Source organism: Cryptomeria japonica, chromosome 8 (genome assembly GCF_030272615.1).
Source record: "Cryptomeria japonica chromosome 8, Sugi_1.0, whole genome shotgun sequence".
Classification (NCBI taxonomy): domain Eukaryota; kingdom Viridiplantae; phylum Streptophyta; class Pinopsida; order Cupressales; family Cupressaceae; genus Cryptomeria; species Cryptomeria japonica.
In genome coordinates, this window is record NC_081412.1 from 610,640,248 (window position 1) to 610,656,824 (window position 16,577).

Below are 16,577 nucleotides of genomic sequence, written 5' to 3' on the forward strand. Positions count from 1 at the left end.
ATAAACACACATCTACTCGAGGCATCTCTTCTTCTTCTTCAGGTATACTGGGTGTAGTCATCAAGGATGTGAAGCCAAGGATTCTCTGTATATATACACAACAAGTATATGAAACTATCAATCTATGTCTAGACATGTATAATCACTATAAGTTATTTAAACTATTCATTCAATCATATTTGCATTCAATTACCTTTCCCTTGTCTCCAATTGCACTACCAGATCCTAGATCACACTGCACCGCACTCGTGCTGCTTGTGCCCTACAAGAGTAAAATAAGATATACATGCAAGTTACTACATAATCTAATTAATACAAATATAAATGATGAGCATCTATGTACAATAAAATACAAACAACTAGGTGCAATAATATATGTACCATCAAGCTATCAAGGCCAAATGAAATGGCCAACAAGGTGCCCTTCTGAATCTATCTCAACTCATCCTTAGTCATCAACTGTTAAATAGACCATGTAAATAAAAATTAGTACTTAATATTATCTAATTTATAAATATTTAATTAAAATATAACATGAACTGTGAAAACACAAATCTTACCAATACATCATCAATGTATGATGACAGTGCCTCCTCGCCTCTAGCATGTGAGGACTCCCTAGGGTATCCTCCAGTCTATGTAATAACCTCTGGTGCATCATGCATCTCATGCACCTCGTAATCTGCACTGTCCACAGCAGGATCAATGAGCTGTCCAACTGGACCCAAGCATACGTGCCCACACATGACACAACTATGTGGCATGCATATGTGTGGAGTCGAGGATGACATGTCAGCACCACCCGATGCACCGCTACCATCAAAAGTAGGCTGAGCTATTGACGCAGCTTGAGAAACCAATAGGCTACTCAAAGAGTGAATAGCCGATATGGTCCGTGAAGCCGCCTCACAAATGATATCAGGATGCTGAACTGCAGGTGGGGGATCAACAGGAGGAGGTGGGACATATGGGCCCTGGACTACTCTGATTGCCCCAGGTCTATTTTGGGGCATACCTAAACCTACACCAGGGAAAGGTTGGATGTCAAAGTAGTTCACATGTTTCTGTAAAACAAACTCAGCATACAATTTTTTTATGAAATAGAAGGGGATATCAAGATTGTTGTTGGGTGGTTTGTCGAAAACCATCCACCAATGATCCCAAAAGTTTTTCACAATCCCATCATTTGTGCACCATTTGATAGAAAGTTTTGTTTTTTTGGGATCTACAGGCTGACCAGTACGGGGATTGACAAACAATGAGGCGATTTCGGCTTTGGATATCTCAAGATCCTTGATATCCTTATACGACAAGCCATCTGCATATTTTTCCTTCATAGAATCTCGCCACAAAAGGGCGGCATCATGCTCCTCAGTCATGGTTTCCATACTTTTTATGATCGACGTGAGAGGATCAAACAATGGGTTTAGACGAGGGATCCTATGATATACTTCTGCAATCCCCCTCAATTCATTCAAATTTTGTACAATCAAATCTTGAATTGAGGGGGGGTTTGGCAAATGAGGGTTTGGTTGTTGCAATTGTGGTTGGTCAGTGTTTTCATTGTTATCTCCCATTTTTAACCTAATTGAATGTAAACAATTAAATTTAGTTAACAAATTTAAACAATTAGGTATTTGATTTAAAAAAAACCTAGTTTTCATGAAAAAAAACCATATTTTCAATGAAAAATCAAATAAACTTTCACAAAAAATACAAAAAATGAATGAAAATGATTCAAAACGACAAAATTCTTACCTCTAAATCAATTTTTTAGCAATTTTTTGTCAAAAAACTGGATATCGGATTTGGACAAATTCACGCGACCCATGAGTTAAAAATGATTCACGGGACTGTCGTTGTCTAAATATAAAAGTCTCAAAAAATTGGATATCTGATTTTATCGGATATCCGATTTCAACACTTAAATTATTTTTAAATAACATATATAATATAATAATATATTATATAATATAATAATATATTATATAATATATTATTATATTATATAATACGTATTGTATTATATTATATATATTATAATATAATATAATATAATATTATATTATATTATATTATATTATATTATATTATATATTATATTATATTATATTATATATAACATAATATAATATTATATTATATATAATATAATACAATATTATATAATATATAATATAATATAATATAATATTATATAATATAATATTATGTTATATTATATTATAATATAATATAATATAATATTATATTATAATATATAATATAATATAATATTATATTATAATATATAATATAATATAATATTATATTATAATATATAATATAATACAATATTATATAATATATAATATAATACAATATTATATAATATATAATATAATATTATATTATATTATATAATATAATATTATATTATATTATATTATACTATATTATATTATATTATATAATATAATATTATATTATATTATATATAATATAATACATATTATATAATACGTAACATATAATATATATTTTAAATTAAAATTACAAACAAAAATCGGATATCCGATTTTATCCGATATCCGATTTGCATAGGTAATTACCAGGTAAAGGTGTACTGACACCCAGGCCAAGCAAAAAGTCAACACAGATTTTTGCATTTTTAGGTGAGTGAGGAAGGCTATTTTTTTCACATCGCCACTTTTTGGCCCCCCTTGATCCTACACTAACCCATACATACATGATATACATGAGTTATCATATAGTATACTGACCCCAAGGAAAGCGACAATACCTCATGTTTTGTGCTCATTATCCTTCAGTTTATTCCTCGATTGGGGGCTAAATACTTGCAATAACATTCTCCCTCCTTCTCTCTCTCTCTCTCTTAGGTGTATCTTACCTAAAAGAAATCACTCTCGATAAGGCGTGTGCGATCGCTTTAATGTGGGGGCATACACTCCGCTCATATTTTCTTTCTTGATACTTAGAATTACTTAGTGACTTATTTTTGCTTTGTAATCTTTGGTATCCTTTCTTTCATGAGTCATAGTGAAGGGAACTTTCCCACTTGCAGTCATGGTTCTCCCTTTCTTGATCTTTCTTTTTACTTTGTCAATCAAAGTTGTAAGATACTAAGTCCACTGGGGGCTTGGTGCATCTTGCCTCCTTGACATGGTAAGTGTCTTTTAATCTTGTTTCCTTGTACTTTACCAGCACTATTGGCGTACACTCATACTCCCACTAAAGTGGGGGCTAAATGTAGTGTCATAAAATTGCGAACCTAGCAATTTTTGACAAAATTTGGGTCCTCACACATGCGATATTGAATCCTCTAGCCTGATCGGAGACCAGAGACTGCTCAACCCTCATAATCAGCTTCTTTCTTGGCCTCCACATCACCCTATCTACACTTTGTCCTAGAGAAAGGGGTAGGACAGGCGTGTGGCGCCCCTATCCTTGCCCTATTTTGGGACAGGACCTTCCTAGAGCATGAATTGTGGGTTGTGCATTGGGCGGGAAACTTCATCGATGTCAGCCTGTGATGAAAATCAAATCCACTAACATGCATTTAAGGAGAATTCATCCTCTCATTTGCACAATTTCAATAAGTTGAAGTTGGATAAGATTGGAGTTGGTCAAGTGGCATAAGTGATCAATCATTCAAGCATTCTTTTCCAGTATTGAGAATTCTCAAGTCTCCCTCACGGCTCGGTGTTGCATTCAAGTCAAGGATTCAACCATTGAAGAGGAGATTGATTCCAACATTCAATTCCACACAAGCATTTCTATCAACATTGCTATCACAACCTCCCTTGAGGTGATTTACAATTCAATCTTTCATTTGCATCTACTTGCAAGTACTTTCTTTCATTACTTGGATAATTCCAAAACTGGGGTTTGACCTAAAGGAAAACCCCCAGTCCCAACCCATTTTCCTCTCTTTGCTATGTGTAGGTTGTAGGTGCACAACTATACTTCTAGATTTGGGCTCCATTTGCAAAGGCAGAAAAACCCGTTTTGTTTCGCGTATTTTTCGAAGGATCATGGACATTCCCACCATGGTCCGGGCAACTTTTCCTTAAATTTGCAGGGTGACTTTGTCTCAACATATTACTGCTAGGTCCAAGTGCACAACTTCATCCCATAGTCCGATCTCAAGTTATAATTAGTTCTTTGTCACTTTTGTACTATATAATTCAATCAATTCCTTTCCATTTCAAACAAGGAAGAGGGGATCAACTTATCATTCCCATTTCATTCAAAATTCAATCTTCATCTTTGAAGGTTGAATCTAGTGAATTCTCCTCTCCTCTTCCAATGTAACTAGGTGAAAAGTGTTTGAAGGGAAATCTATAGTGAAACTCTCATCTCTCCTTGGAGGGAAAGAGTAGATTTCCTCTAGATCTCTTATTCACATTTCACCAACATTACAATTATATATGAAATTATTATCTCAACACTATATAAATAGGCTAATTAAAGCTACACATTTAACCTTTCATATGTTTGACATTTATAATTTTATGTATTTTTGAAATTATCATTATTTAAAATCAAATGGCTTTATCAACTATTTCATTGTCAAAAGAAATAGTACAAAACTGGTCACTATAAGTAATTGTGACACTACTTAAAATACAATTACATGAAAATGCCAAAAAAAATTAAGGAATAGTCAAATGCCTACATCATATTAATAATATTGGAGAGTACTATTATCCAATAGAATAACAGATAATGTAGTGTCCCTCCTAGATTTTCATTTTTATTTATGAATCGATAGACATTTAGACATGTGATAGATGTTTTGATGGTTAATTATGACTCTATTCTATCTCAAATGATATTAATGATGCTAGATACTTTAGGTGGACATATGCTATTTGATGAATCATGTGGATAATTGTTACATTTTAGACTATATTGATGATGGACCTATATTTGATGGTTTATACATGCTCATTATTCATGATAGATCATATTGCTTATGGGATTTTGATGATAACCTGGCTATGCTTACCCTATTCTATAATCACGATGTCCAATTTGATATTATGGTGTATGTGATTTTCTTCTAGTGTATTCGTGATTAGAGACAATGTCATACCGCTCATTGCAACCATGATATGGCATTGTGATTCTCTATCACTTGCCTGATCATTTATGATGCATATGTATCATATATATGTTGTATTGTGTTTAGTGATGATTGTAGGTTTGCAGGTACCAGACATCGACTCCACCTGGTTCCATAGGTTTGAGCGTGTCTTTATCCCAATGACAAGTTGTTGGAGATAGCATGTGTTTCCCTCACATACTCTAGGCTTAAGTTGTTCACCTTGTCAGTTTTGTGTTGTGGCGCAAGTTATTGGTTAGGATTGTCTTGTGTTTGTGATTGGACCCTTGTCGGGTTATCTTGTGAGGATGTTATTTATTAAATTAATAATTAGTTTGAATATATAGTTTATAAAGTAATTAAATCAAATTAATGTGTTATTTTCATTTGGTGATTTATTTTATATTTATCTGTTGATTTAATATTATTGTGATTTGAGGGTCTAATGATTATTTACTTATTTATTGATATTTATTTATTGGGAATTAATGTTTATTTTATTTATTTATTTAATTGAGCCTTTTAGATTTATTATTGTTTACTATTCATTTATTATTACTATTTATCTAATTATTGTTATTAAATTAATTAATTAATGTTGTATGGTTCAAGGCCTTATTATTTAATTCGGTGAATAAATAACATTACCCATGGCTTCCTTCTCCTCTACTCACGAAATCCTTTGTCAATGGGTGGAAGAAATGGATCCTGATGGCTTATGGTGTTGAGTACCAGCTGGATGAAACCCTGGTGGTGATGGTTACTAGTCTGGCAACGAATAGTAGAAGGTTTTATAAAGACAAGAAAACTAGGGAGGACTTGACGAATTTTTTTGACAAAGACAAGGAGCACTCAAGAGTTAACAAAATGGCTGATGGTGGCTACAACAGGAAAGATCTTATGGCTCCTTGGGCGGACATGGCCGAGTTCATCATGAGGTATATTACGCTCGATGGTAGATATGCCAGTATCTTTTCCTACCATTTTACCATTTTGAATCATTTTACGAATGGTAAAATCATTTTTGTTCCTTTCTATCTGGCCTCCTCTTTAGAAAATAGTCTTGAAAAACATATGGAGAATCCAACCAATCATGTTCTTAATGAAGGGCTTATTGTGCTCATCATGGAGTACGCTAAGACCCTTGAAGTTGTGCCCTCTCTATTTGAGAAAGGACAACAAACTAATATTCAGGATGTCTATGACTCAAAAATGGATTTAGAGGATAGTGGGGGTGCCATTCCTTTTGATGACCCTGATTATAAGCTTGTGGAAGAAGGGGAGATGATGGTCACCCCTAGGACGTTTAGCAGTAATAATCCCCCCAGATGGGAGGCCATCAAATATAAATCTATCAGAAAACTAATTTCTAAGTTTGAGCCCCTTTCTAAAAAGAAGAAGCTTGCGGCTAAGGACTATGGTCCGAAGACTTCGGATCAGGAAACTAAACTGGACATTCCAATCAACATCCTAAAGGAAAAGCAGGGGACCATGGCTAAAGAAGAGGGCAGTGGGTTATAGAGGAATAGTACTTTGATGAACCTGGTGATGGAAGCGACTAGAAGCCAGGAGAGCTGCTGGAAGTGGGTGGAGAGAAAAACTGATACCCTCAAAGTGGGGGTTAAGGAGATTATTGATATCTTCATAGCCTCGCATGAGCCTAGGAAATCTAAGAAGCTCATGATTATGACCCAGAAGATCTCCCAAGATGTCGAGGTAATGAAATGCAATCATGGGCAAATAATTGAAAAGGTGGAAAAGTCTATGGTGGAGATAAAGAAAAACCTCAAGAACCTAGTCAACATAAGAACAAAAGCCATGAACAATAGTATAGAGGGGCTTGAAAAGATCAATGCCATGGTTGCGGAATACATCATTCATAGTGAACCAGAGAAATATCTTGGAGGTGAAGACATGGTTGTTGGAGACACCAAAACCATAGGCCCTAGTTCCAGGATCAGAAACAAGAGCAGCAATAAGGGCACCTCGAGATTCATTATGGAGAAGCTGGAGGAAATTAACAAGATTTCCATCTAGAAGAACAAGGAGCTGGTGTACTCTCTTAATTGAGTGCTTTTATTTTGTTTTGTTTTGTTGTCTATGTCTCTTTTGCTTTGGTGACTGTTTTGGGGTGCTCCCCTGTTTTGATGTTGGTTTATGTATGTTTGGCTGATGGCCGACTTTTGTAAAACTTTTTCTTTCGAGTCCATGTAAAACCCGTTTATCTTTATCAAAAATATTACCCATGGCTAATTATTTATTTATTGGGTTTTGATTTATTATTTTATCAGTTTTTCTTTTACCCTCTCTTGGTTAATTAAATATTATAAAATCTACCTACCCCGCCTTGTTATTGGATGAATTAATTGGGGTTTAAGTAAATAATAATATATATATTTGCGGGGGGGGGGGGGGGCGGGGTAAGTATGAAATATGATTCTATTAATATTTCTATTGGCTGACATTTTCCTATTGTTTTTTAAAAAAATTTTAATTTATTCGGCTTTTTGTGAATGTTGGCGGGTTAGCTTCCAGACTGGTTTTCTGTGATTTCAAAGTTCTTGCTTGGATTTTGGATTGAGAACACTTGTGGATTGGATTATGGATTTTGTTCTACTTCAAATTTGTCATTACCATTGCCCCTAATTCTAGGTTGGAGGATCTTAATCTCTTGTAATTTTATTTTTGGAAAAGAAGTGCATTCTCTGCATCTGAATGTTATTTGTGGGAATGGGTGTAGTATTATACCAAATAGAAAATAAATAATGATATAAATATATATGTTATTAAAAGTTTGTGGACTGGATTTTATATGCTTCCTTAATTTCTTTTACATTGAATTATTTGTCTGAAATTGTCGTGAACAACTTTGAACACAAACTATGTTTTCCTTGGTTGTTTGGATGCATTGTTTTGAGTTAATTAATAGTGTTAATTGATTTTCCACAATCCCCTATGATTTTTAGGAGTGATTTTACTCCTAGAACCTGATTTCATTTGTTTGATTTTGAGAGTTTTCTCTTTGTTTGTTGTCAGGAGTCACAATAGCAATTTTTAAATGATTCTGAGTCTATGGTTTGGTTAATTGATTTAATTTATCCTTGATTATTGTGCTTTTAATGTCATCACATTTTTATGGATGGTTTTAGAATCTAATTTTCATGCCTTAGTAGTTTTTTGGGTCATCTGGAAGTGTATCTTTTCGTTACTAAGTTTTCAAGATTTCTATTTCATATGCACTAGAAGAAATTTTATATGAGTCAAAATAATTTTCAAATGTGCCACTTTAAGTTTCATATGCGCCAGTTTGCATTTTCACTGTGTTTTTTAGTTTTTTAGTTGTTTAGATCAGTTTTCTTCATATAGATTTTTAACAGAGGCATGTTGTGATGTGATTGAGGTTATTGAGGTATTGTTCTTTTCATATTTGATGTATTTTTATTCATTGAGCTCCGACAAGAACTTTCATAGTTTTTTGTTGAGGTTTTGTATTGTTGCTCCAACAAGTTGAGTGAATCCTTGTTGTTTGAGGATAGAATATTGTTGCTCCAACAAAAGGATATTCTATGTCTCACTGTAGAGGATTATGTGGAACTGTTTTCATTATATTTTTTCCCCTATTTATGTGTATTTTTCCTTAGATTGAGGCTCTTGACTATTGTTATGATTTGGCATTGTAAGCTAGATGGATTGATTCTTGATGTATAGTTCTTGTGGATATTTATGTCTATCATTTGTGCTTTGGAATAAATGTTCACATGATGTTGTTTTTATGATCAGCCTAAGGTCTTGGTCCATGGATAGGGAGACTGGGCTCTTGCATGTGTAGGACTGGGGTTGTGAGCAATAGGCTCCTAAGAGGTTCCTAGAGAGGATGTTTAGGGTCTAGGCCTATAATGAGACCACATGAAGAGTTTATGTTTAATTACAAGTGATAACCATAATAATTGATTAGTGGGTTCGGGTAATTAGGAATTCTCTTAATCAAGATAATAAAATTGGTTTGTGATGCCCCACTCATAGCCCTTGAGGAGAGACTCAAGATGAGCTTGGGAAGGCCATTGGAGTAGTAAGCCAAACTCCATTGATTGATCATAGGTTGAGATGGCTCCACATGCCTATCAAGGTGTGGTGTGGCCCCTTCTTTGTGAGGATAACATGTGATGACACTCTTCCCTACATGTGTCCATTATCCTTATGCCTCTAGGATTTTATCGATTTATGTTTATCATTGTGATGTGTTTTGGTTATTGATCTTGATTACTATCTTGTGGATGTCATGTTGAGTCCCTTGGTTGGGTGAGTTGGAACCCCATGTCATCTCCTAGCAAAGGGGGTGATTCCTATATGGTTCCACATGGTCGAGTGGTTTGATGCCTTCTTCCATTGGGATGTTCTTCATTAGATGCTAGCGTGCATGGCTATGGATTCTATGATTCTTCATTATGCAGATAGTTGAGAAGAGGATTTCTATGTATTTGAGGTAGTACATTATACCATGTTGATATTGTAAATGTTAAGGAGGCTATATACTTGCACCATGTATTCTTATGGAATAGGACATGTTGAAGTGGAGTCTATGATATTGTAATGGAATAAGATGATGTATTATTATATGGATCATGTTGTAGGAATGATCATTATGTTAAGATTTAGATACTATGATGGAATTTAATGATTAGGTTAAGTGCATTCTTGTTATATCATATGGTTCTTGAATTGGCTTAGTAGAATGAAATCCTAATTGAAAAGTAGATTAGTACTTGTTGTTATAAACTATCATATATATATATATATATATGATAGTTTATTATATGGATCATGTTTTAGGAATGATCATTATGTTAAGATTGAGATACTACGATGGAATCGAATTATTAGGTTAAGTGCATTCTTGTTATATCATATGGATCTTGAATTGGCTTAGTAGCATGAAATCCTAATTGAAAATTAGATGAGTACTTGTTGTTATAAACTTGCATATATGTGTGTGTGTGCGTGTGTGTCTGTGTGTAGATTCATGATGTGATGGGTGTATAAAGGATATATATATTGTGAATTAGGAACATTTGAATTGGTGTTTTTTAAAATGAACATAGTAGATTAATGGGGTTATGACGATATGTAGTGTTAGCTCGTATTCTCGTGATAGGAAAAGTATTGAGTAGAACTTAAAGGAAATGAATGTTAATTATTTCACGATATGGATGTGATATTGTGATGTTGCTAGTAAGTAGTGACGTTAAGATACCCTAGGGAAAGAATGAATGGATACATGTATATGGTTAAGATGTTATTTTCACTTGCGTTAAATAGTATACTAGATAAGGTTATGATGTTTTATGTGTACACGTGAAGTAAAGCTATGTTTTGGAGTAATGATAGTTTATTATGTTGCATTAGGAGATGATTCAAATAATAATAATAATCTCTATTGTTGGTTAGTGTAAGTTATTTTATCTCGGGTATTTTGGTGGGCAGTACAGATAAATCGATTTGTATCTTTTGAAATAAATTCAAAAAATAAAAATTAGGACATTTGCCACCTATTTTTATTCTTGTCTCTCATTGGTTGATATTTTGACATTTGAAAAACTTAGTGAGTACATAAGTATATTTGAGATCAATGTCATTGTGGCATCCTTTAATCCCTTTTATTTTTAGATCATAATTAACATATAATTAAATTAAATTATTATGTGTTGATTTTCAACACAAAATATGACACATATTCCATTTAAAGAAAGCTCTATTTATATTAGCAATGCTACTTATTAACCTTAAATTTATGGAATCTAAGTATACATAACAAAAGAAGACTACTAATATAAAAAGAAATGATGAGATAACAAAACATAATATTTATAAATAAAATATTGTTTAATATAAATTATACCCATGCATTCATAACATGAATGCAAAATATGATTCAATCCATCTATCAAAAATAATTTATGATTATCATGACTAAAATCATATTACTCATACTTATAAAACAACTAAAGTACAACTCTAACAAAAAAAATATATTAAATATTATAACAATAAAAAAATAAGTAATAGAATATATGCCTAACAAAAACAACATTTTTAAAATATCTCAGAATCTATGGAGTAGACTATGTATTAGTTTTTTGCATCGATGTTTCAGATCATGCTTTGTGATCTATCTTAAGGATAATACTAGAGAGTTGTGAACATGAAATGATAAGTTGCAAACCAGACCTAAACTAAAAGGAAGAAAGGAGAGAAGAGGTGCCATAAGGTCCAAAGCAAGGAAATAATAAAATAAACAATGATAAAAAAAAGAAAATAAAACAAGAAAAAAAATAAATTGAACAAACTAATCTAAGAAAAGCTAAAAGTAATAAATAAAACATAATGCTAAATAGATACAATGATAATATAAAGGAACAAATAAATAAAAATTCGTATCATTAATAAAAAAGAAACTATTCAATCAAGAAAAATAATAAAAATAAAAGAGATACTAAAATATAAAGGGAAAAAAAGAAATAGATAAAGTAAATACAAATAAAACTAATATTATAACAATAAAAAAATAAGTAATAGAATATATGCCTAACAAAAACAACATTTTTAAAATATCTCAGAATTTATGGAGTAGACTATGTATTAGTTTTTTGCATCGATGTTTCAGATCACGCTTTGTGATCTATCTTAAGGATAATACTAGAGAGTTGAGAACATGAAATGATAAGTTGCAAACCAAACCTAAACTAAAAGGAAGAAAGGAGAGAAGAGGTGCCATAAGGTCCAAAGCAAGGAAATAATAAAATAAACAATGATAAAAAAAAGAAAATAAAACAAGAAAAAAAATAAATTGAACAAACTAATCTAAGAAAAGCTAAAAGTAATAAATAAAACATAATGCTAAATAGATACAATGATAATATAAAGGAACAAATAAATAAAAATTCGTATCATTAATAAAAAAGAGACTATTCAATCAAGAAAAATAATAAAAATAAAAGAGATACTAAAATATAAAGGGAAAAAAAGAAATAGATAAAGTAAATACAAATAAAACTAAGGATAACAACCAAAGCTAATAAAAATAAACAAAAGCAAAAAATCAATAAATAGAAAGATCAATACTAAAAAATTTAAAAGGGGAGAACTGGACCAATAAATAAAATAAGCCACAATAATGGAAAAAAGAAAGAGAAAGAAACTAAAGAAAAATTAAAAAGAAATAACACAAAATTAAAGAAAGAAGAACATGAGAGTTGAAAAAACAGAGAAATAAAATATAAGAAAATAAAGAAAAATTTTAAATAAAATTTCTAAATACCTAAAACTTTAAAAAAATAAAAAATAAAAAATTAGAATTAAAGGAAAAAATACAATAAGGGAAAATATAGAGAAATAGTTATTAATACAAAATAATTAAACTATGAAAGAATTAAATTAGAATTATAAATAAAATAATAAACTAATAACAAAGGAAGCAATTGCAAAAACCAAAAAGGAACAAAATAAAATAGTGAGAAATTAAAAGAAATGTGAAAAGGGAAGAAAGGAAATAAAAATAAGAAAAGGAACAAAATGCGAATAAAAAATAAGAGGAAATAATGAACTAAGGAAATAATATTAAATAAATAACAAAAAATAAAATAATATAAGAATGAAAGGAAGTGAACACACACAATGCGTAAAGAGAAAAACATTACAAGCTAACACAAAAGACAACAACTAAAGGAGATGAAGAACAACAAAAGGAGAGGGGAGCTATAAAGAATAAAAACAATTGTAAAGAATAAGGAAAGATATAAGAGAAAAGGAAAGAAAATACAAAGATAAAACAAAGACAAAACAACAAATGCCAGTCAATACAAAAAAGAAGAGTAAAAAAATGAATGAATACAACAAAGAAAGGAATCAATGAAGAACCAAAGTCAAGAGATAGATATAATAAAGCAAAAGCGATAGAACTAACAACACAAAAAATGGAGCCTAGAAGATAACAAAAAAGTAAGGCATATAAAAAATACAACTGAATAAAAAAAAAGATAAGTAGCAAATAAATGAATGACAAAATAAAGGAAAGAGAAAAAAAAAAGTCAAAGAGGAGAATAAAATCTAAAAGATAATAAAATAAGACTAAAAACTACAAAAAAAATAATTACAAGAGAGAACTAATCGAGCTAGGAGATGGGAAGAGAGGAAAACAACATAAGAGTGAGAGAGGAAAGAAAACTAAAAGACAAAAGAATACAAAGGAGAAAGGTCGAAGTTAAAAATATCAATATCTAAAATTAGATAACAAAAATTACCATGTCAATGGTATTCCTTTTGGTAGTAGTATTTTCTAAGAGATCAAATCTTTTTACATTTTACCAGTTTAATCTGTAGTGAATTACTTGGCTCTCTTGATTTATATGCCTTCTTTTTGGTATTAGTTATTTTTAACAGTTAAATTATATTATTATTTTACCACTTTAATCTGTAATGAATTACGGACGCATCTATTCTGGCTCCAAAATGTCAGTGTAGATTGACTAACAAGCGTATTAGTTGCACGTTTTACACAATCGATTTTGTAATTAACGGCTGCGATTGACTAACTTGTCGCTAACACGCTGTATGAAAGATCTGTTTTGAAACCAGAATAGACACAACCATGAATTACTTGACTCACTTTATTAAACAACGCATATTCAACATTCAGCACCTACTAGTTTAGCTAGTCAAATCAACGAAAGGATTCAATCTCCATTTAGACTGACCTTAACCAATGTACTGTGTCTGAAATCCGTCCATTTTGTAGAAGATTCTATGTGCGAGGTGTGACTACTTATTACATGTGAGCTAGAATTGTGGCATAGAATGTCAAGGGTTATTATTCTGCAGCTAAATCTGACTACAGAACGAAGGTCGAATCACGGGAATGGCAAGTGGGGGAGAACCCAATTGACAGCAGGCGGCAATAGAGTTGCAACGTTACATCATAGATAGTGTAACTTTTTTGCTTGGACAATGGGAAAATCTAAATTTCTGGCATTGAATCAGATTATATCGAGGAGTGACATCATCTGAAATTAATTACGTACAACAATGATTTTATTTGGTACACAACATTTAGGCTAATACAGTTTGTAAACATTATGTAGAAAAAACATTTTGTATATTTTGTTTCGGTGTGGTATTAGTCAGGGGAAAGGATCCACTCCCTGCATATTATTATTTGTGTAATTTGAGTTTTGTAATAATATATTGGATTTTACTATTTTTTTATGGGTTTTTTAATATGCAATATAAGAATTTATATTATTGTTTTAATTTGAACAATTATAATGAAACAAGAGGTTTCAGTAAGTACGCAGAGGTCAAAAAATTATAATTTAGAGTGACATCCAATAATTATTCTTATATAAGTAATTGTGCATTGCAACCACTAAACGAATTTTGTACAATATATCCTAATACATTTTTCTTTAATAAATATTTGAATATATACTTATGTACAAATATTCCAAGTAACAATGCATTTTTCATACCAAAAGAGTAGCAACTATTTTTATAATAAAAAAATTTAAATATGAACTATTAAATAGGCAAATAAAAAGATATTATTAAGATATATTTCATATATTAATTTTTTTTTAAATAATAATTGGAAAATTAAGATGCAATTGATGGGTAATTATTAGATTATAAGCACTGCTAGATATTTTTCCCTAGATTTATTTACGTCTATCAATTATAGATTAACTTTGTTATGATTTATTTGCTACTTCCCCATTAACAGTTTTAACACACACTAGAAGTTGCTAAAAGCATTTCTTTTACTTAAATTTGAGGATGCACAAATTAATTGAAAAACAATCATCCTAATATTATGAATTGTGGAAAATGTATATATTTAATTAATAACTAATTTGAAAGAAAATTATATATCAAGCTGCGGAACCTAACACATAATCCAATCCTGAAACAGTCATCCTAAGATTCAACTTATTGAATATCTATTTGGTTAGATTTTTTGTTTTATACATATTATTTTCTGAAAGATTTTACAGGATTCCATCATTTCCCTCACTGTAATTCCACATATGAGATTTAGTATGAACTAGTATTACAAAATCAAGCACTTGTCTCTTCTTGCAGATGAAGATTTCGTACAGCTGCCCACAAGATTACAGAGTGTAAACTGTGTCGCTCTCAACTTTAGACTTTTTCTTCCGTACGCTTGGAGTCTTGAAATAGTTGAAGAAGTAGTAATTATACAAGAGGACCCCCCTTCACAAACTCTGTGACAGCCAAGGCCGCTAGGCCAATCATAGCCAAACGCCCGTTCAACATTTCTGCCGACGATGAAAATATTGGCTGCGACTTGCTCTCCGCCGATATTCCACTAAACATGGGCACCAACGACGCAGCCGACAACATTACTACGCTGTAAACAAACCACGGCAGCCCTCCACTGTTGAGCTGACTCACCAAGTCTTGTCCGCTGGCTAACTCAACTGCAACCGCCGAAACGAACCCCACCATGGCCAGCCTTCCATTGATGGTCTCTGGTGCTGGTCCTGAGAATGCGAACACGTCACTAAACTTTGTGCTCACCTGGATAAAATATAATATGTTGGATTCAGAAAAGGTCCACGTCACATTTTTCTTTTCTACTGATGGATTTGGGCATTGGGACAGGTGTTTACCTTTTTAGTGGGGACAGGAGGCACGGGGCTTCTGGTTGGAATTTGAGCGGACTGTGTCGATGTAGTAGCAGAAGGAATGTCGTTTATTGAGGAGGCTTTTTTCGACTCTGAATCTGCCTGCTAACATAATAAACAGATTAGCGAAATTTCGCACAAGAATTAATATGCAGTGAATTGGAAAGCTCAAGTAATGGGGAAGAAAGAGCAAACCTCTGCGTTGCACTTGACTCGAAGGCTCCTGAGGGGCGCTCTATTGGCGTGACTCATGAAGCTCTTTTGGCTTGCTCCACAGTTGAGCAGTGTAGAAGATTTCATCGTCATCGAAGCCATTGCTGCCATTGATGACAAACTTGAGAATTTTGAAGATTCTTTATGTAGCTACCGTTGAGAATGTGTTACTACACGTCTTAAACTTGAATGCTAACATTCTTTGTATTCAATGATTATATAGAAGAGTGTGGCATGTTCTGGTGTTATTTTGGAGGGTGAAAGTGAAGCCAAGTGGAGTTTGCAGTGTGGATGGGTGAAAAGAGGAAGACGTGGTCTGTGGATGAGCCGCGCATGTGTGTAGTTGAATGTGGGGTGAGCGGAGAAACACCTAACCTTAACATTATATTCAATCGTATATAGTATCATGGGGCGAGCCTTGTGGTCGTTAGGTCGTAATCATGTAAAACTCTTTCATTCGTTTAAGGTAAAGCATAAACAGTCGACAAATTATTAGTTCCTCTCTTAGGCAAGATTACTTATCCATCTGTTTCATTCGTTTATTTTAGAATTGATACCTA

At 32.3% G+C, this 16,577-nt stretch overlaps 1 protein-coding gene across 2 annotated transcripts; it reads right to left on the reverse strand.

Moving 5' to 3' along the window:
* Window positions 1-15,074: 15,074 nt before the first annotated feature.
* Window positions 15,075-16,218, reverse strand: LOC131071766 (early light-induced protein 1, chloroplastic). Of its 2 annotated transcripts, none has more exons than XM_058007717.2 (3): window positions 16,000-16,218; window positions 15,790-15,909; window positions 15,075-15,697 (listed from the first exon to the last, which is right to left on the reverse strand). In XM_058007717.2, exons 1-3 carry the CDS (start codon window positions 16,126-16,128, stop codon window positions 15,353-15,355), a joined length of 594 nt encoding a protein of 197 aa, XP_057863700.2. In that variant the 5' UTR covers window positions 16,129-16,218; the 3' UTR covers window positions 15,075-15,352. The 2 variants fall into 2 exon arrangements, with proteins under 2 accessions (XP_057863700.2, XP_057863702.2); XM_058007719.2 differs by having other exon boundaries at window positions 15,790-15,906; window positions 16,000-16,215.
* Between the last annotated feature and the right edge of the window lie 359 nt (window positions 16,219-16,577).